The sequence below is a fragment of the Mixophyes fleayi genome, chromosome 8, assembly GCF_038048845.1.
Source record: "Mixophyes fleayi isolate aMixFle1 chromosome 8, aMixFle1.hap1, whole genome shotgun sequence".
Classification (NCBI taxonomy): Eukaryota; Metazoa; Chordata; class Amphibia; order Anura; family Limnodynastidae; genus Mixophyes; species Mixophyes fleayi.
In genome coordinates this window covers 37,797,393-37,820,178 of record NC_134409.1, presented here as the reverse complement: position 1 = coordinate 37,820,178, position 22,786 = coordinate 37,797,393, and the positions used below count along the sequence as shown (strand labels likewise).

Sequence of the window (22,786 nt, the reverse complement as noted above, 5' to 3'; positions counted from 1 at the left end):
GGAATGTTGGTTCTTAATCTTAGAAGGTACAGATAGAGCTCTTTTTTCATAAGAGTTTGAAACATGTTCCATAGATTGTGTCAAATTATTATTATTAATTTTTATTTATAGGGCGCCACAAAGTATCTATAGCGCCGTACAAGGACAAACAATGGCACAGTACAAGTAACAGTAAGCACTATAACTCTGGGGGCTCAGGCACAGCATGAAAGAGAGGGAGGGGAAAAGTGAGTACAGGCAGGTAACTATGGCTCAAGAGGGTGGGCACGGATGACAGGTTGAGAGTCACTGAGGGGAGCGGAGAGAAGCGAGAGGAGACAGAGGGCAGAGGGACTGAGAGGAGGTGAGCTGAGTAGCTGGAGAGTGCAGTTAAAAGTGATGGAAACAGAAGGTAGGAGAGCCCTGCTCAAAGGAGCGAACAATCTAAAGGGAGGGGAAGACAGACAGACACATGGATGAGATGGAGAGACGGGAGAAACGGAGACGCAGTCGAGGAAGGGGGAGATCTATATCAGATTGTTCACCTGTAAGTGTCAGATTATCAGTTATGAGCTCATCAACTGGAGAGGATTAAATACACTGCATGGTTTGAGTGTACAAATAAACTCTGCTTTATTAGTTGCAAGTTCCTATCTATATAGCAAAAATCACGTATTACAGAAAACTACGCCCCAAAAGGTTTTAACCACTCATCTTCCCTTCACACAGATGTTAGTATATTCTCTCATTATCCACACTCTATACTCAATGCGGCCGCAAGACTCGTCTTCCTCTCACGCCGCTCCTCCTCTGCCCCCCCTCTCTGCCTTGCCTTACACTGGCTTCCCTTCCCCTACAGAATCCTTTTCAAACTCCTCACCACCACTTACAAGGCTCTCTCCCACTCTACTGCCCCTTATATCTCTAACCTCCTCTACATTCACACTCCTGCCCGCTCCCTGCGCTCGCCAACGACCGCCCCCTCTCCTCCACTCTTATCACCACTTCCCACTCCAGAATCCAAGACTTCCCCCGTGCAGCCCCCCTTCTCTGGAACGACCTCCCTCATTCCATCCGTATCTCTCCTACTCTGTGCTCTTTCAAACGTGCACAGAAATCTCCTCCGCTTAGGCAAATACCGTTCAGCATCGCAGTCCCCATAGATTAATATGACGACTGCGATGTTCAGCAATGCATCAAGCTTTGATAAGCTGTACATTGTGTAGACAGAACGCCATCTCAGGATGGCGTTATCTGTCATTTCCTATGGGATTCTGCTGAAGCCTCTTCTTCGCAGAATTCAGTACAGTGGAAGTTGTGCACAGCACTTTCTCCTATCACCGGCAGCGCTAAGCTGCCTGTAAATAAGAATAAAAGATTGCATCATAGGGGTCATAGAGCAGCCCCGGCATGGTGCATCTTAGCGGTACAGCTAAATATGCATATTTACTAGTCTTATTGATGCATAGATCCCTGTATATATTACCCAGTATTGTTTTATTACGGTTTGTTCCTAATTGTAAAGTGCTACGTAATCTGCTGGCGCTATATAAATAAATGATGATGAACATGTATGAACTAGTTAACAATACAATTGTATACTCTTTAAAACTTTTGTGTTCTGTGAATGGTTGCCATGCACACATAGGTGATGGCTACCAAATTTGTTTGACTTTATTTGGTATTGTAGGAATTATGACCAATTGGGTGACTTTTCTTTCCCAATCAAAATATGATCTAAAATTGTACAGGATGTACATTCAGGTTGACCATTGACTGTCATTTGAACATGTATGTGCCAAATTCAATATACTACTAATTTCCTCTGCAGGCTTTTAAATGATGAAATCCACACAGATCTCACTCTGAATGTTGGACAGACAAAGTTTAAAGTGCATAAGGCTGTGGTTATGGCAAGAGCTCCAAAGTTCTACATGTTTGTTACAAGACAGGAGACGGAGGATACCTTCACTGTGCAAAATGTGGAGCCGTCAGAAATAAAAGCTTTTCTAAAGTAAGTTTCAGGTTACATCAAAACATTCTTTTTCTGATTTTTAAAAATGTGATTTTTTTTTTACTCTCACCTCATGCAGAAGCGTGGTAATGCCCAGAGTCGTAACCTAGAATTCTAGCACCTGGGGCGAGAAAGGCAAATGCCGCCCCCCAGCCCTCAATTTTAACCAAATGAACCTTAAATATTCCTAAATTGCACCACCCCCCCCCCCTTCATTGTTACGCCCTGGGCGGCCGCCCCTGTCGCACAACTCTAGTTACGGCCCTGATAATGCTGCAGTCCTTGGTTTCACTGGGACCTAGGTTTTTTTGGGGGTTTTTTTTTTGCAATTTTTAGAACTCCTGTTTTATTTCACCCTCTCTTTTTATTCCTTTATGGGCTATTTTACTGCAGCTGGTCCTACAGGCCAAATACACTTTGACATTATATTAGAATATCAGTTTTATGGGTGTTTGGACAAATGAGAAGTGCATAACAAGGGTCTGCGCTATAGAGATTGGGATTGGGAGGAGAAAATGGGATTGGCCCTGCAGCTGCTCTGTAGTTTCTAAAGGTACAGAAGGTTTTGTCCCTGCACAGAGCTTTGCCTTTTGAAATTCTTCATGGCTATAGTCCATTCACTTTACAGTATTTGTATGTTCCCTTAATTCTATACCCTGATGTAAGATGTACTGATCATGTGACTCCTCTCACAATGGATCTTTTTAATATTAAAAACAGAGAATATTGTTTAAGCTTTAAAACACACTGTTGAATAACTGATCTTTCCGTAGCAACCTCTGTAACCATACAAATAACGAATGGAGTCCAATTGTAATGATCTGCTTGGCTACAGGCCACAGCTGTTGTATGCCCTGCCCTCACTTACAAAATTACCAGCCGCAAGCTCAGCACACTTCTCTGCTCAAATAATCTGGGCTGCTTTAAACAGTCAGTATAACTGACTGGCTATGAAGTATTCTATCCCTGTCCATGAAGAGGAATAGCAAAAAGTTGCTCAGGACATAGTCAAACGTACATTATTAAAAGGATCATGAAAAAGAATCGCAGAAGCAACGTACAGGCAGAATAGCATAGCACAGTAGTTCAAAAGGCTCACATTGGCCCTAAAATAATCATAAGTGTAACATCCAAAGCTGTCTGTGCTTTATTTAAATAATGCAATTGTGGATTTGAGAGGGAAGAAATTCCATTCTCTAACCTGTATAGAACAGATTTGTTATCAAGATATTTATTATTGTCATCAAGTTAACAATGTTTAGATTTGAGCCTAGAACTATTTTATTTATTAATTATTATTGTTTTTTTTAAGGATTGTATATGCCTCTCTCTGGAGTGTTAAAGACACAGAAGACCACATTCTTCATATGATAAACAATCAGTCTGTCTCCAGTCCAGATCACAGTGAGGACAAATGCAGTAATCTGCAGAGTACAACGCTTTCTGCCATAGAAAGCACTGGTAATAACAGCAATAGCGAATCTCTGACTCTTAATGCGCATCCTAAGGAAACCTACAATTGTGACGGTAAGATTTAAATAATCTGAGGCAAGCAAAGCATTTACTGAGAACGCTGTATGTACGGTGGCTATAAAAAGGTATTCACCCCCATTATTTATTTTATGAGCTTTCCAGTCCCTGCTGCAGAGAAGCCTCCCCATAAGATAATGCTGCCACCACCGTGCTTCACTCTAGGGAATGTGTTTTCAGTGTGATGTGCAGTGCTGGCACCAAGCATAGCGCTCAGCATTGAGGCTGAAATATTGGTCTCGTCAGACCAGAGAATCTTCCACATGGTCATGTCTCCCACATGTCTTTGGGCAACCTGTAGCTGGGCTTTGATTTGAATTTTTCACCAAGGGCTTTCTTCTTGCCATATAACCCAGATTTATGACGCATGCGTGATATTGTTGTCCCATCACAAAGATGGGAGTATATGTGCATGGAAGACTGTAGCTGCTTTAGAGTTGAAATTGGCCTCCCTTACTACAGTTCTCCTCGCCCAGACACTCTGTTACAATGACTCCATATCTTTTCCATTTTTGTATGATGCACTTAACTGTGCTTTGGGGTATATCCAAAACCTTGGTAATATTCTTGTACCCCTTTTCTGCTTGGTACTTCTCAATGACATTGTCCTGGATTAGTTTGGAATGTTTTGTCTTTATTTTGTAGTCTTTGCTTGGAAATACACCAACTACCTGGGGGGGAGGTCACAGAGACTGGTAATCATGTGACACACCTTACCTGCAGCCAGGTGGACTCAATAAACTGTTAATGTGACCAGTGAAGAAAGTTGATTACTTCAGAGGAAATAAAGTATGGATTTAGCAGGGGGTAAATACTAATGCAATCACTTTTTTTTTTACTTTTTTTTTTTTTTTTTTTTTTTTTTTTTTTATTGCTCACAATCTGGACAAATGGTTGGATTACGTTTTTAGTGCATTATCGTTACTTTTGTGTTGATTAGTAGGAATACCATTCAGATAAATTCACCATTGTTCCATGTTGTGACACAGTCAAATGTGAAAAGGTCCAAGGGGGTGAATACCTTTTTTTATAGCCAATGTACATGGTATATCTTGTAGTCTGTGCTCCAGAAATAGATGGACATTATTACATATTTGTCCCAATGGAGCTGTGTCACCCACTTCAGTGGGTTTGGCTCTATATACCTTCACACACTTCTCCACCAATGAGCTTTAGCAAGAATGAAATAGTTTGCCTATAAATAGGACATTGACATGTGTCATGCTCTGAATACCCAGTAAGCAAAACATTGACTCAAAGGCTTGTGGCATACCTGGAAGTCTGTACTTCAGATATACAGTGGCTTAATTATCACCTATGCTTATACTGTAATGTCTGCTTGAAGAGCTCATTAAATTAGTTTTTGATGTAGTCTTCATTTGAAACCACGTTATGACTATTCTTGTTTAATTAAATTTAGGATCTATTGAAATAAATGATGACATGTTCACCCCTTCCTTTTTATAAGTAGAGTTAATTTTAAGGTTTGTGTTTTGTACAAATGTATAATAAAGCACAGTGGCATAAATATTCTGCTTCAAGAAACTTATTTATCTGAATATTTTGTAAATGAATGGAAACTGCTATATTATTTGCTCAGCTAATCACCAATGGTGCAGTGGCCAAACTAACATAAAAAATGGTAGCATATTCCTTCTGTACTATGCATCCTATGGTTACATATAGTACAATATATTTATGTCAGTATTGATTCATGCTCAACAGAAACCTATGAATGAAAACTGTATATTATATGCAGATGTAGGTATCTCATCAAAATGCTCTTGCATATCACCAAAAATATATGGTTTAACCTTCATTAAGAGTGGTGGTGGAGGGGGGGTCAGAGAAAGACAACTGTATTAATAAGTGGCATGGAAGATCTTGGGTATGAGTGTTCAGGTTTATTTACACTAGAGGAGAGAAGATTAAGGGGGAACATGATCAAATTATATAAATAATATTAATGGTCAACTAAAGAAAATTCTTGGGTAAACTTTAAGTTTAAGGTTCGCACAGAAGGCAGAGGTCGCCCCTTGCAGCTGGAAGAAAAGAGATTAATCTTAAGTGTAAAAAGGGCTCTTTACTGTAATAGCCTTGGAATGTGCTTCTGCTATATGGCAGATACAATATAAATTAAGAAAGGGTTGGACATTTTCCTAGCAAAATAAAATTTACCAGCTTAGTGATGTTAATAACACAATGTAGTGCAGGCCTGGCTAACCTGTGGCTCTCCAGCATGCCATTGGGTGGGGTACGGAATAATGATGATCATTATTCCGACAACACTTACCCCAACGTCTTAACAGCGACCAGCTCCTTTCCGACTGATGTGACCAACGACTGCAAGGCATCGCGACAAATGAAGACGCTGGCGAGAGTTGATGACATCACCGGTCAACGCTGTTAAGAGGGTAATGTAAGTATGCGGGCATGGACAATGTACTTTGAAACGCGTTGTACATTGTCCATGCCCGCATACCTACATTACCCCCATAACAGCATTAATAACAGCGTCGCGCTCGGCCTGTGACGTCATCAACTCTCGCCAGCGTCTTCATTCGTCGCAAAGCCTTGAAGTCATTGGTCACATCAGTTGGGAAGGAGTCGGTCACTGTGAAGACATCGGAGTAAGTGTTGTTGGGGTAGTCAGCATCGATATGCTGACTACCACTGTTGCCATTAGCTAGCCATCTAATAGCTTACAAGGCATGCTGGGAGTTGTAGTTTCACAACACCTGGAGAGCCACTGGTTGGCCAGTGCTGATGTAGTGCTTCACTAGGTACTTGGCCAATTGCCAGTATGAGGTCAGCTAATACATTTCCCCTAATGAGGCAAACTGGACTATGCTTTTATAGTTGAATTTTATGGACATATGTCTTTTTTTTCCCAACATAATAAAGTGTGTGCTGTGCCTGTATATAATATGTACTGTTTATTTTTACAATTATTTTTGATGATCTGGTGAGTTATCTTTTCAGGTGGAAAACTGATCAAGCACTCCTTTTGTACTCCAGATTCGTATGCACATTATCCAAATACCTAGTGGTGTGTTCACACTTGAGTTTTTGTGCTGAAAGAACACACATTCTTCCTGATGCATTTTAATACATCCATCATCATCATCATCACCATTTATTTATATAGTGCCACTAATTCCGCAGCGCTGTACAGCTCAAGTGGAATTCAATATTTCCCTATGACAATATTACGGTAAAATGCTGAATAAAACTGTGTACATGCTACAGGTTTTTCACCCAACTATTGTGCTAATCACATGATAAACGACTGTCAGGACATATATCTTATTAGTGTGTACACTGCCACGATCGTATTTTATCAGATTAGTGGCGTTATATAAATAGCTGATGATGATCATACCAAAGCACATCATTTTGTTTGGTTTCATTTTATAAGCGAACCAAAAATCACTATCAACATTGGAACGGTGGTGGGCAAATTCTGCAGTGTGTGTGCACTCATGACCGCCAGTGTGCAGTCATGGTAAAAAGTTTTGAGAATGACACAAATATTGGTTTTCACAAAGTTGCTGCTTCAGTGTTTTTAGACCTTTTTGACAGATGTTGCTATTGTATACTGAAGTAAAATTACAAGCATTTCATAAGTGTCAAAGGCTTTTATTGACAATTACATTAAGTGTATGCAATGAGTCAATATTTGCAGTGTTGAACCTTCTTTTTGAAGACCTCTGCGATTCGCCCTGACATGCTGTCAATCAACTTCTGGGCCACATACTGACTGATGGCCGCCCATTCTTGCTTAATCAATACTTGGAGTTTGTCAGAATTTGTGAGGTTTTTTTTTTTTTTTTTTTTGTCCAGAGCCTCTTGAGGATTGACCACAAGTTCTCAATGGGATTAAGGTCTCTGGGGTTTCCTGGCCATGGACCCAAAATTTTGATGTTTTGAACCCCCACTTATCCATCATGCTGGAAAAGGCATTGTTTGTCACCAAACTGTTCTTGGATGGTTGGGAGAAGTTGCTCTTGGAGGATGTTTTGATACCATTCTTTATTCATGGCTATGTTCTGAGGCAAAATTGTGAGTGAGCCCACTCCCTTGGCTGAGAAGCAACCCCACACATGAATGGTCTCAGGATGCCTCACTGTTGGCACACAGGACTGATGGTAGTGCTCCTTTCCTTCTCCGGACAAGCGTTTTTTCCAGATGCCCCAAACAATCTGAAAGGGGATTCATCAGAGAAAATGACTTTACCCCAGTCTTCAGCAGTCCAATCACTGTACCTTTTACAGAATATCAGTCTGTCCCTAATGTTTTTCCTAGAGAGAAGTGGCTTCTTTTCTGGCTTTCTTGACACCAGGCCATCCTCCAAAGGTCTTCGCCTCACTGTGCGTGCAGATGCACTCACACCTGTCTGCTGTCATTTCTGAGAAAGCTCTGCACTGGTGGTGCCCTGATGCCGCAGATGAATCAACTTTAGGAGACTGTCCTGTCGCTTGTTGGATGTTCTTGGGCGCCGTGAAGCCTTATTCACAACTATTGAACCTCTCTCCTTGAAGTTCTTGATGATCCGATAATTGGTTGATTTAGGTGCAATCTTACTAGCAGCAGTATCCTTGCCTGTGAAACCCTTTCTGTGCAAAGCAATGATGACTGCACATGTTTCCTTGCAGATAACCATGGTAAACAGAGGAAGAACAATGATTTTAAGCACCACCCTCCCTTTTAAAGCTTCCAGTCTGTTATTCTAACTCAATCAGCATGACAGAGTGATCTCCAGCTTTGTCTTAGTCAACACTCTAACCTGTGTTAATGAGAGAATCGCTGACCTCATGTCGGCCGTTCCTTTTGTGGCAGGACTGAAATGCAGTAGAAATGCTGTTTTGGGGATAAAGTTTATTGTCATGGCAAAGAGGGACTTTGAAATTAATTGCAATTCATCTGATCACTCCATGACATTCTGGAGTATATGCAAATTGCCATCATAAAAACTGAGGCAGCAGACTTTGTGAAAAATAATATTTGTGTCATTCTCAAAACTTTTGGCCATAACTGTAGGTAGATCTCCATAGGGATTACAGATTCACAATCTTTTCAGCAGATGGTTATGACAGATGAAGAGCACAAGTCTGAAGGCAGATCGTGCATATCTCATTGGAAGAAATTTTCTGTAGTGTGTACTCTGCTTAACAGTCGCTTACAGTGCGGCGAGCTTTGTGCATAGGTAAACTTGTTCTTGTTAATCTGAGATGCACATGATTTAGTATTTTTATTTTATTTTTTTTTGTTTATTACAGACCCGCGTGATTGTGAACCACCATCTGAACTTGGCAACGATTTGCTGTCTCTTTTCAAATGTTCTTGTTGCACTGATGTAACTATCCAAATAGAAGACAAATGTTTTCATGTGCATAGGTAATAGTGCATCCGTTAGACATTTACTATTGTATTTTATAGTACTATTTTAAACACATTTTAATTTTACAAAACTTGTGTAATTAAGGGGAATGGCTTTTCTGTTTACTGAGTCACAGGCGGATGTTTCTATTTTCATAGCATGGAGACTAAATAAAGGGTGTATATTATAGGGCTGCAGTACAGGGCTGGGAACTGGTCCTCTACTCCAGCCATTCATCCAAAGGTTTGAGTTGAGAAAAAATTATTAGGTGAAGATGACATCATTATAACACAACTAGAGATTTTTTTATTTTTTTTTCAATCCTCCATGACTGTCATTACAATGGTTAGAATTTCTTTCCAGTTTAGGAGAAAGGTTAAGAAAAGACACTCCTTGGATGCAAGCTAGAAGGCTTAAGTACTCGTACTCTTCCTTGTCAGCACTTCAGAGAGGTGAGGACTTGTAAGCCAGGGAGCCGGTAAAGTAGGCACAATATGCCTGCTACATTCACACTGTCCTTTCAGGCATTCAGACCTAAAGGTTGGTCAAATCAGAAAAATCCAAAATTACTATTGTCCTAATCAGCCCCCATTAACATTTGAAGGGGACAGAATCACACACTGTATAGAAATATGGACCCACTATCACAGATCAATGGGTGTTGGACATCGTAAGAAATGGGTTCAAGGTAGAGTGTCATGGTGAAATTAAGGAAACAGAGATATGATATGGCCCTGTCTGGATTACATTCATGTGGGGATTTCAGATGCGTTGTCAACTAGAGAACCGCTTAGGTGATTGCCTTTCTACAAGAACATGGCCGAATTGTGAACAAGGCGAAAAATCATCTCATCGCATCACAACAAATAGTTTCTGGAGTCCAGATAAACACCATGCAGAATAAAGTGTATCTGCCAGAAGAAATGTGTATAAAGTGCCAGACACTGGCATGTCAACTGTAGACTCCTCATCGAACGACAGGTGTTGGTAATAGGATTTCCATCATAGGGATCATTGTTTGGGCAAGTTGGCACATGCGGGTTCTCCAGTGCGAACATGTAACACAGTGGGATCACAAGCCGACTTCAGGGAATCATGCAAATACCCTGTCAAAGCCACCAGTCAGTGTCTGAAGAGGTGACTAAGCCAAGTTTAAAGTCGAGGAGTGTCTTTTTTGGAGTCTGAATGGATAATACTAATGACAGATGCCAGCATCACAGGCTGTTTAACCTACATTCAGGTACATATGGCACAGAGTAAGAAAGTGAGCAAAGACTTCACATCAATATTTTGAAAACGAGAGTAGTGTAGAATGCAATTCCACCTTTCATGCTCCTCTAAAAGGGAAGTATCTCAGAATATGCTCAGACAACATGGCAGTGGTTGCCTTGATAGTGAAAGTGGCAAGAATCATGTCTTGGGTAGAGAGAAATTTCTCTGCGTTGCATATAGAAGGTAAGCAGAGCATAATCGCTGATTACCTCAGTTCAAAAGTGGACATTATGGCAGCAAGCAAAAATGCTACGGTGTCCAGGTTCTTCTCTTGGCACAAAGTTCCAGAGGCATAAGGAATAGATTCTCTAACCGTTCCATGGACGTTTCATCTGGGTTGTATATTTCCTCAGTTTCCACTCATCACTTGCATTTTAAAAAGGATTAAAAAAGTGATGGCCGAAGTAATAGCAATCCTTACTTCTCTGCATTGCCATCTGTGGAGATCTGTAGCCTGGGAAGTCCTCCGGGAGCAGCTATGGCCTCTGCCTCGTCATTTAATGAATCGGCTATCTGTTGTTTGTGCCCACTTGAGTAAATTGGAGTATAATTTTGCCTAAGACCATTTTCTATATTAATTTGATCGGCAATTCTAATTAAGCATTGAAATTCCATTTTGTCTTAACCAAGCAAACAGAGCTGAAGTCCTAAATCAGGCCTGGCCAACCTATGGCTCTCAAGCTGTTGTGGAAACTACAAGCCCCAGCATGCTTTGCCAGTAGATAGCCAGCCAAAAGCTGGCAAGGCATGCTGGGACTTGTAGTTTTACAACACCTGGAGAGCCATAGGTTGGCCAGGCCTGACCTAAATGAAGAATAATTGGTGTTATCTTGTTGTTCTTAAAGTGTACCTGTTTCTTTTACATAATGATGGCTGCCATTCTGTGAGCTGAAACAATATCCAAGAGTATTCAGCCTGAGTATATTGGGAAGTAGCGGCATCATTGAGGCACGTCCTGTTGAAGATGGAATCTATAGCCTGCATTCTCATGTATATTGTCTTGTTCTTTCCTATGTGTTTGTCACAACTTGGGCGTAGAGTACCTGCCAACATTGATGCAAAACGAGTAGAAGATGCAGAATCTAATTTGCCCCTATTTTTCACCAAGAACCCACGCAAGGAGGTATGGGCTCCGCTGGATAAAGAATTTGAGACCGTGGCCACACTGGACGATGCTGCTGCAGAGCAGGTTACCGCAAGGGGGCGGTCTGAGAACTTGCAGGGCGTCAAAATGGGTGACCATTCTCTGGACGCACTGAAGCAGGTGGGCCTGTTCAACTTGCTGAGCCAGATGGAGGAGTAGGTCACGGGCTGACGGTTCACCTGTACCCCCTCGGTGGTCATGGCCAGAGTATACTGTCACAACTTAGGCGTCGAGTACCTGCTAACGCTGGCACAACTGGAGTAAAAGGTGCGGTACCTAACGTGCCCCTGGTTTTCACCAAGAACCCCCGCAAGGAGGTATGGGCTCCGCTGCAGGAGACGCAGATTGCGGTCCTTCACTAAGTCGTATAGCGAGGCACAGAATGAGAGTAGTCAAGTGAGCCGGTTTGGTAACGTGCTGGCAATGAGGTACAAGGGAGAATCCAGTAGAGAGATCAGACAATGGCGGGTCGGTAACTATCGGGAGCGAAAAATTGCAAGAAAAATTGCTTGTATTGCAAGACGACTCTGTCCATTCCAGTGTTCTTCAATATTCACCTCTGTTGATCTGGACTGGATGGGTTGTCCTCATGCTCGGTAAGCATTATATGGCTCTTATCTTTAGGTAACCAGGAGGGTTTCTGGGGAAGAGCCCCCTTCCATTCAAAATGCTTCTTCAGGGGTTAGGTCACCGCTTTTAAATGAATAAAATTAGCCTTTCTTATATAGTAAATGTATATTTTCTACTTAAAATAGAAAAAAAATGTATTTTAGGATCTGTTTTGTTTCTTGTTAAACACACATTTTATAAAATATCATCTGTTACGATAGCCCACAAACCAACATTGTGAGATTACATTGGGGTCTCAATGCCCTCCAATATACCTAGCTTTTGTGTACTATGTGGAAGATACAAAAAGTGAATACGCACTCTAACTAGATATTGCTTCTAAGGGAAATCAACCATCCATATAGCATTTATGTGATTTTGTTGTTCCCAGGGCAATCCTGTGTGCCAGATCCAGTTATTTTGCTGCTATGCTGAGTGGATGTTGGGCTGAGACCTCCCGAGAGCTAATCAAGATTCAAGGGTAAGTGCATTCTTCCAATCTCTCAAACTGCAGTAAAAAATACTTCTGTTGGTTTAGAAGGTGTTTTATTATCACTATTATTATTATTAAAACAATTCAAAGTTATAGAGGTATTTTATACTTCTTGAAAAGACAGTTTCATTTTTTTAAAGAGTAATACCACTTTCAAACAAGTGCGTTTTCATAAAAAAAAAAAAAATACATACATACATACATACATGTATCGTTTAAATCCTGATACCTTTTTATCTTTCGGTTTATTTGCTATCTGTAGCAAATTGTGCTGTGCAGCTTTGGGATGATCTGATCCACCTCCACTTTTAGCTACATTTTGTGTTGCCCTCTCTGCAGTTGTTTGCCATGACACAAACACTAGCTGATGCAATCATACTGCTGGCAGACTGGTGATGTCACAGTGGAAAAAGTGATGGTGTTTAAGAATGATGTTGGATACGTTTTTGCAATGAATTATGTTCGTTGTATGTTTTTGCCACAATCATTTCACATGATACTATATCACTGCACGCTGCCCTTGCACTACTAAAACTGCATTTTTAAAAGATGCAAATACAGGTATTTCTGGGATCACAATAAAAAAACACATTTTTTTTGTACAAATAGTAGCTTTAATACATATATTATATAAATATGGAATTATCCTTTTATAATGCACAAGTGATGTCTTATACTATTTTGTAAATTAGATCTGCATAAATGGTGAGTCCTGATGTCATCAGTCGGTGTTCGTTAGAAAAACATTTGTATTGTAAGGAATACTATACCCCTACTGGTAATTATTGCAGAATCTAGAAGACTGCTCACATGTCTGAGACCTGTGTAAAACCACTTGCATACAGCTCTGCACCTCCTTATCTTGTTAAATAACACTGTGCTCACTTTCCAAAATAATAATAATAATAATTATATAATTTACAGTAGGGATAGCATTATCCCTTGCGTTTTTACCCTTTAAATGAGCTATCTCTTTTATTTAGGCATAATAATTTTAGAATAATCAGTGAATGTTTAAAATGTTGTTGTCGTCCATTACTATTGGACAGTCATAGGAGTTCTGAGGATTTTTCTACATTTGGCGGCCCAACCTTCTAGTTTATAATTGGTTGCTATATATGTGTGCCATTGGCACAAGGTTACTAGATAAATGAGAAAACACCTATTTACAATTAATAAGTTAGTGGGTTCATGTTAATAAAATAAAGAGCTAAAATTTATTTATATATTCTATAATTAATTATATAGTTTTCGGACAAAGTTGACAGTAATTTCTCTGACTATGCATATGTTTAAATATATTCATTTTGCAGTGTAAAACAAGCTGATATGAAAGTCATCATGCATTTCATTTATGGAGGAATAATGGACCTTCCAAAAAGCACTGATCCTGGGTGAGAAACTTTTTTCTTTTTTTCTTAAAGCTTTTTCTTTATGATACCACAAACAAGGAAATATGCCGTAATCCTTAGCAACCAGATTGTAACAGTCATTATTTTTTTTTTTTTTATTAGACCAGTTTAGAAGATGAAAATGAATGTTTTTTGTAATGTATATTTTGCAGCATTTATGTTGTACTTCTATATTAGGATTGGCCTGTTAAACTGCATGTGTTGGTCATTAGTGGTTAAAAGAAAGACGCACAGACTTTTTTTGTCCCCTAAAAACATAGGTTTTTGTTGTTTGATTTTGTTCATTATCCAAAGATTATTCATTTTAACCCGAAGGAGGACGGTGAGTTCACCAGACATTTACATAGTTTAAATTTAAATGTTATATTTAACATTACAATGTCATACCTGCTTCACACACACTGCCAGGTTTGACAAATGCAGAGTGAAGAATAGGATAGGTGACATAACTTGTTTGGGATGGTAAGAAATTGGGGACTGATGTAACTGGGTAAACTTGACAGTTTTTCGAAATCTCTTCACATTGGCGATTGTTAAACTGCAGACACCAGACACGCGACATCACAGTGGGGCTTAGATGTATGCAGAGGATTACATATATTCCTTTCTGCTGGAGTGGATTTCACTAGGCAGTAATTGAGGCAGGCACACAGAAATGACCATTGGGTCTATGATATATATTTAGCTTGACCTTTGAGCACATTTATTTTATTAATGTATCCTTTAAAGAGTTTCCACTGCCTATTCACGTTTATGTAAGTAAATATTTTTGAAGCAACAGTCTCTTTAAATTTTAAACTTCTATCTGGTACACAATACAAATTATTCTATAAATCATATTTTAATGATAAATACTACTTTATTGATTTGATTTCCACAGTGGGAAAACCTTATCTTAATTTTCTATGGTATGTTGCTAAAGGTCTACCAATTATACTTTATATTTCTCATATAGTCAGGTTCTTTCTATTGCTGACATGTATGGATTGGAAGGACTGAGAGAAGTTGCTGTATATGTCCTCAAGAGAGACTACTGCAAGTTCTTCCATAAGGTACTTGAGCCATAAGTTTCAGTGATCTTGTGTGCTTCATCTAGAAGCAATTTACAGTGTATTGTCTATGTAATGGATGTATGTAAGTTCTGTTTGTGTAGTAGATGCATTTATCATTAATTTAGCTATCCACTAGAACGTATAGCATCAGCCAGTCAAAAGCCGTATTATGTTGTGAGGTTTATTGACTCGAAAATTAAATCTATTTAAAATAATGCTGACAATATAAATATATAATGACATTGCTGCATTATCACACACTATCAAATAGCAAGTTAGCAAGAGATGTGGGGTCAAGAATTGCTTAATAATATTTAATAACAAATACTTTTATTTAAATGCCAAAACACCATATTAGGATATAAATTGTTCAATGATTCAGGAAAATGTATTCATATATAGGTATGGTATATATTGCCCAGAATGCTTGGGACTTTACAGGATAGGGATAGTGTTTGTTATTTGTAGCGCACCATGCCTAAAATATACAATGTCCTATTCTCAGATTACCCTTGTCTCTCCACGCCGCCCCTGGAAGAGCCAACTCTGTAAATTGTTTAATAACGTTCCCCAAGGAGCCTGTATTTTCAGACCCTCGTAGCAATCATGCCTGTGTGTATCACTAAGTAGCAGCAATGATTTCTTTTCTATTCTCCTTCCTATTCCGTCTGGTATTCTGAACTGTTTGGATACATGTTTTCCATATAAGAGATGTCATACCTGTATTTGTTTAATCTAGTTCCTCTATGTTGCTTATGCACGTTCTGCTTGAGGCAATCTCGTTTCCTAAGAGATTTTCAGATTGAGGAGAGTAAAGTATGTGTCCATGATCGATGGACACAGCGGTGCCTTACCCAGTGCTTCTCAATGCATGATCTTTTGTTATATTGATTTAAGGGAAGGCTCACTGCAATGTGTTATTTACAGCACTTTTGTAGAGAATTGTGGAGATGCACTTTATTTCCTTTACAATAAATGTCAAACCCAGGTCAAATCTGTCTTATATCCAAGTCAGTACATTTATATTTATTCAATTTGCAGCAGAAAAAGGGAAAAGCAATAGGCTGGAAAGCCTTGGGATCACACAATATTTTTTGTGAAAATTAATTGCACTTTTTTTAAACGCTGTCTGTTGGCGTTCCAAATGAGTTGTTCATGGGGGTTAAATCATCTTTTTTCAAGTTTGCATGCCATGCTAAAGCCCCCAATGAACTTCCTTGTTCATACTCAAATAGCCAAGGAACAGGTGGGGGAGTCTATCATTTTTTATCTTTATGATACCACAAGTCTGAGATATCATAGGTTAAATTATGATTATTTTATTTTATCTCACTTTAACGTAATGAGTGTTTTATCTTTTTCGCTTAATATTTAGTTGTAAGGTAATATATAGACACCAACTGATTTGAATTATCTCTTTACATATATCCGATGTTCAAGTAAATAAGGTCAGCTATGTTCTACCCTGTAAGATGATTCATTAACTTCTGAAAATGTAGGGCCTGATTCATTAAGGCTCTTAAATGAAGAGGATTCTTATTTCAGTCTACTGGACAAAACCATGTCACATTGCAAGGGGTGCAAATTAGTATTCTGTTTTGCACATAAGTTAAATTCTGACTGTTTTTTCATGTATCACACAAATACTTGATAGCTTATTTGTACACTGAAATTTAAAGTTGATATGTGTGTGCTACATGAAAAAACAGTCAGTATTTAACTTATGTGCAAAACAGAACACTCATTTGCACCCCTTGCAATGTAACATGGTTTTGTCCAATAGACTGAAATAAGAATCCACTTCATTTAAGATCCCTAATGAATCAGGCCCGTAATCTTTAGTTCTTTAATAATATCGGGCTCAGAAGAATTTACACATAATTTATTTTGTATGTACACTTAAAGTCAAGTTTGTAAAATGATTTTAAAGAAGATGTATGGGAATATGTTGGTGTCATTTGCTGGCTACTTCTTTTGCTTCATTGCTCATGTGAAAATCATGTAGCTGTAACTCTGGATATAGCATATGCGTCTTTTATCTCACACATACATATTTTGTACTAGCTTCTGAAAGACAGAGCAGCTTGCAGCTGATAGCGCGACGCTATTTTTATTCTGCATTTGTCTGTAAAATACCAGTGTGTGTTTGTTTGTATAGGTAAAGATTCTTTGATACATTTTATACAATTTAATGGCAAATTATAATTGTATTTACATTGCATTACATTACTTTATGTTGCATTTCCTTTTAATCTTTATTAGTATGTATGAAGTTTAAACCTCCTGATTTGCACAAGTGTCATTACTAATTGCAATTTTTGATTGGAATCCACATGCTTAAATATCAAGGCTGTTTCGTTCTAACATTTGCTTCTGATGAAAGTGCATGTTGCACAGAAATGTGTTAAGGCATAGACTACAGTCTACACACAATAGAATATTGGGGTGATCCGCGCAATCTAACAATTGCAGCCCTTCTACTCACAATGCACAACCCCCTAAACGTGCCTGGTATACATGTGGCCTAAAACAAAAAAGTGAGAAGAAATGGCGCTATTGATAAACGATCCAAATACTAATAAACATCAGATAAATGTTCATCTATTTTCAGTCTTTGATGTATTTCATATATTCAATGTTTTCACTCCTCTTTCTCCGGTACAATCCTCTGTGTTCGCTCATCAAGTGGATATATGAAAAACATATAAAACAAACATAGTGCAACCTGTCTCTACCATATGATAATAAAGGAATAGTACTATCCTTTTAAACCCTTGTGTAGATATATTTATTAGAACACCTCGTGAAGGGGAAGTATTTCTAAACCCCTTGTGGGTATACACTTACTAGAATCGGCTATAAGTAAAGCAAAAATAGCACCAATGACATCATTATCCTTCCATGCCCTTGTGCTTAGAAATAGTTATATGGACACCTCGTGAGTAAAAACAATTCTTCCTTTACCCCTTAAGGGTGTACACTCACTAGAGCCAATTGTCAATCAAGCGTGTATCGGAATCTCTGTATCTTCTTCTCCAGTCTCAGTACGGAACACCAGGTTCCACTCGCCCATTATAGAAATAGGGAGAAGAGACAATACTCCATAGTATAAAATCTTTTAGACAATTTATTAGCATATAAAGATATCTAAAACCAAAGCCGTTTTGTACAGGAAACTTCCCGTATATGATCCTATTAACATACAAGCTCCTCCACTGAGGATGGGTGGCCTCTTACCCCTACAGTCTCTTCAAAGAATGTTTTTTTATGAGCCTGCTCAGGGTTCTCACAAACTCTGTTTAATATCTTAACTAAACTGAGGAATTAAACAAATAGTCCATCTTTAACAGCAGACTCTGGCTCTCCCCATCGGAGCTACTAGGGCTCCCTTTGCTCGGTGGGAAATAAGATCAGAGCGTAATACCATTCATTAATTCCTCCTTTTATTCTTTGACACACAAATCTACTGCAAACCTTGTGTGTACCTGTGACTTGTCTTGAGTCCTTTGTCAAGCCAGTCTGGAACGTTTGAGGCATTGTGTGTGTACTTATCTTACTCAACTGTTAATAATAATAATAATAATAATAATAATAATAATAATAATATTGTGGATTTGTGAGGCGCCACAGTGCTCTGCAGCGACGTACAGTAGGGAAGACAAGGACATACATAAAACAGGACATGGGTAAAACAAGTACAAACAAGGCAGACAAAATGAATGGAGACATGGAAACAAAGGGTATGGAGGACCTTGCTCATTAGAGAGCTTACACTCTAATGGGAAGAGGGCACAGCTGAAACCAGAGGAGTGAGTTTAGGTTAGAGTGGAGATTAGGATAGTTGTGAGGGTCCATTAGTGCAAATAGGGTTATCGGGGATAAGGTCACCTCTTAAAAAAAAAAAAAAAAAGAGATGGGTTTTCAAAGAGCATCTAAAGATTTGAAGGCTGTGGGAAAGTCTGATTGAATGTGCAGGGAATTCCATAAGTGAGGAGCAGCACGGGAGAAGTCTTGTAGGCAGGAGTGAGAGGTGGTTATCAGAAAAGAGACAAGGCGCAGATCAGAGGAAGATCTAAGAGGGCGGGGGGGGGGGGGGGGAGAGTATTTTGATATGAGATTTCAGATGTATGGAGGGGTGGTGGTGTTGAGGGCTGTGTAGGTAAGGGTGAGTAATTTGAATTTGATTCTGGAGGACACAGGGAGCCAGTGTAGGGATCTGCAAAGTGGTGCAGCAGATGTGAAGCAGTGAGAGAGGAAGATCAGTCTTGCAGCAGAATTTAGGGAGGGTTAAAGTGTTGATATATGGGTTTCAGGAATGCCAGATAGCAGGAGGTTGCAATAGTCAAGATGGAAAATGATGAGTGAATGGATACGAATTTTGGTAGCATGTTGAGTAAGAAAAGGGCGTATTCTGGCAATGTTTTTAAGGTGGAGTTGACAGGACTGGGAGAGAGTCTGGATGTAAGGAATAAAGCAGAGGGTGGGGTCAAGTGTGACACCAAGGCAGCAGGCTTGGGAGACTGAGGAAATTGTGATGTTATTGACAGTGAGGGAGATTTGAGGGCAGATAGTGACTCTGGCAGGGGGAAAGATAATAAGTTCTGTTTTGGACATGTTGAGCTTTAGATAGCGTTGGGACATCCATGTGGAGATAGCAGAAAGACAGTTGATTACACAAGATAGAATAGAAGGAGAGCAGTCAGGGGAAGAGATATAGATTTGGGTATCATCAGCGTAGACGTGGTATTGCAGGCCGAATAAGCTAATTAGTGCCCCAAGAGAAAAGGTGTACAAAGAAAAAAGTAATGGGCCAAGAACAGAGCCTTGTGAAACCCCAACAGATAGGGGGAGTGGAGGATGTCCAAAAGGTAGAAACACTAAAGGAGTGGTTCAATAGGTAGGAAGTGAACCAGCGAAGGACTGTGTCATGAAGGCCAGTGGAGTGAAGGGTGTGTTTGAGAAGAGGCTGTTCAACAGTATCAAAAGCAGCAGAGAGGTCTAGGAGAAGGAGTATGGAGAAATTGCCATTAGATTTTGCAGTAAGTAGATTATTGGTCACTTTTGTGAGAGCAGTTTCAGGGGAATGTTCGGGGCAGAAACCTGATTGCAGAGAGTCAAGAATGGAAGGAGAGAACGTGAGATAGACGTTTGTACATCGCTCAAGTAGTTTGGAGGAGAGAAATAGGGCGGTAGTTTGAGAGAGGCTAGATCGAGAGATGGTTTCTGTAGAATAGGTGAGATGAGCGCATGTTTACAGGAGGATGGAAATGTGCCAGTGGAGAGAGACAGGTTGAAGAGGTGGGTTAGAGATGGGCATGCAATGGAGGAGAGGGAACAGAGGAGTTGGGAGGGAATAGGGTCGAGTGGACAGGTTGTAGGGTCAGATGATAAGATGAGTGCAGAGACTTTGTCTACAGTTACTGGTAAGAATGAATTATGGGTGGATTGGGGAGTGTAGGTAAAGGCGGGTAGAGTGAGTGGAATTTGTCATGAGGAAATATCTTGTCGAATTGTGTCAATTTTTGAAATGGGTAGCAAAATCATGGGCTGTGAGGAAGGAAGGAGGGGAGGTGGGCAGAGAAGTAAGTTGAAGGTGGCAAAGAGGCGATATGGATATTAGAGATTTGAAGAATGTTTGTTTGGCACTGCTGTATGATGAAAAGATGAATTTATAGTGGAGGAAATCGGGATAGGAACGAGATTTTCCTCCAGTGCCACTCTGCAGTGCGGGACCACTTTTGCAGGTAGCGGGTTTGTTCGTTGTGCCATGGCTGGGGTTTGGATTGAAAATAAGTGAACCAGGCCGCAAAGTTGTCAAGGAATTGGGAAACTGGACCTGGGGGGCGATAAATGACAACAACACGACGGTGGAGAGGATAAAATAGATAGTGAGGACTTCAAAGGAAGAGAATGAGAGGAAGGGTTCAGAGGCTATGACTTGGATGGTGCAGCTTGGAGGGAAAAGAATTGTTACTCCACCACCTTGTCTGTTTCCGGGTCTGGGGGTGTGACAGAGGTAGAGTTCCCCACAGGAGAGAGCTGCAGGGGATGTAGTGTCGGAGGAGGTGAGCCAAGTTTTCTGGAATTGCAAGGAGATTGAGGGATTTAGAAATGAATAGATCATGGATTGATGTAAGTTTGTTACAAACAAAGCAGGTGTTCCATTGTGCACAGGAGAAGGGAAGAGTTGAGTAGTAAGGGAAGAGAGAGAGGGTAGTGGAGATATTTGGATAAGGTTGGCGGGATTGGAAGTGCGAGATGGATGGAAAGTTTTGGGGTGCAGCGAGGAGCGTGAGCAGATAATGGGGATTGTGCGGGGTCCAGGGTTAGGTCAGATATCACCAGCAGCCATGAGAAGGAGCAGGGTGAGAAAGAGGACCATGTGAGGAGGATTTGTGGGTGTGAGGTTTATTTCGGTTTATGTAGGCTGGTGAGTGTGGTGTGTGCAGTACATGTGTACAGATTAGTGAGGAGGGAAGTAGTGAAGGGAAAATCCATAATCTGGGTGGGAGGAATAGTATGTTGACCGTAAATAGGAGATACTGTAATTTGAGTAGGTGCGTGATGGAGCGATGTGAATGAATGTATATTAGCTAGGGTAGGTAATGAGAGAGTAGAAAGGAATAATTGATCCAAAATGTGTGGGGCAATGGAAGAGGTGAAGGATACTTTACCGCCCACTGGCTGGGGTTAATAGAGTAGGCAGTTTCTGCTGCTCTGACACGAGGTCCAGGAGGATGCTGACAGTTGGGTACGGAGGGTCCAGCAGCCAAATATGGTAACAGCAATCACAACTGAGCTCACGAGTAGCTGGACCTATGTTGAAACAGCAATGACAGTTGAGCTCTGTGGGTCCCACAGCTGGACAGAGATGGTAGTTCTGTAGATCCTAAAACACCCTTGTTTTTTGGTATGAAGTTGATCCTCAGCACTGCTGTAACATTTCCAACAGTATTCAAAAATATCCAACTGTTATGTGTATATTAAGTTTTTGCCAAATATAATTTACACAAAGGACATTTACTGATGGTCATTTTGGATGTTCAGCTGCGGTCAATGTCACATCCTCAGCCCCCTCCTCCAGGGGCGGATCTAGACTTTTTCTTGGGGGAAGGGGGGGTATCGATTAGTCCCAACTCCTCCTCCACTCTAGTCCCAACTTCTGTATGCCTACAACACTGGGGTATATTTACTAAACTGCTGGTTTGAAAAAGTGGAGCTGTTGCCTATGGCAATCAATCAGATTCTAGCGGTCGTTTTGTAGAATGTACTAAATAAATGAGAACTAGAATCTGATTGGTTGCTATAGGAAACATCTCCACTTTCTGAAACCCGCAGTTTAGAAAATATACTCCTATGTGTCTCACAAATGAATGTATTTTAGGATACAAGGTGGGGTCAGGTTTGTTGTTTTACTTTATTTTAGATAAAACATTAAATAGCTATGAAATCACAAGAATAAGGGCAAGAAATATGCCTGCCCCCCTTCATCACACTGCTGCCCCCTTACACCATTCTATTCTACTTACCTTCCTATGGTCTTCTATTCTTCTGGTGTCTTTTCTGTCAGCTGCTTCTCACTGACAGCGTTGTGACGTGATGACATCATGCTTGTTGGTCAGGGAGGAGGAGGGATTGGGGCACTGTGCCTTCGATCGCCCCAATTGACACCCCTCCCCCCTCCTGGATCTGCCCTGTCTTCCCTCTCCCTTCTTATACTATAATGCTAGTTTAAAAAATGACACCCTTTCATATTGTGTTTATTGTATTTTTTCTTCATGGTGCTTCAATAAATAGTTTTAAAAATAATTACACTACAGAGAATAGTGGTAACTTCAGAAAAAAGTTGTCTTTATTCCCATGATAAATGACTAAGGGCATTATTTTGATCGGATTTATAA

General features: G+C 40.0%; 1 protein-coding gene across 2 annotated transcripts in view; it reads left to right on the top strand.

The window, feature by feature from the left end:
* Positions 1–22,786, top strand: part of BTBD8 (BTB domain containing 8) — a 61,826-nt gene that overhangs the window by 609 nt on the left and 38,431 nt on the right. For both annotated transcript variants that reach the window (XM_075182382.1, XM_075182381.1), the window contains exons 2-7: positions 1,811–1,993; positions 3,306–3,520; positions 8,803–8,920; positions 12,320–12,409; positions 13,735–13,815; positions 14,789–14,885. In XM_075182382.1, the coding sequence (XP_075038483.1) occupies positions 1,811–1,993; positions 3,306–3,520; positions 8,803–8,920; positions 12,320–12,409; positions 13,735–13,815; positions 14,789–14,885 (784 nt within the window). The remainder of the gene's footprint in view (positions 1–1,810; positions 1,994–3,305; positions 3,521–8,802; positions 8,921–12,319; positions 12,410–13,734; positions 13,816–14,788; positions 14,886–22,786) is intronic.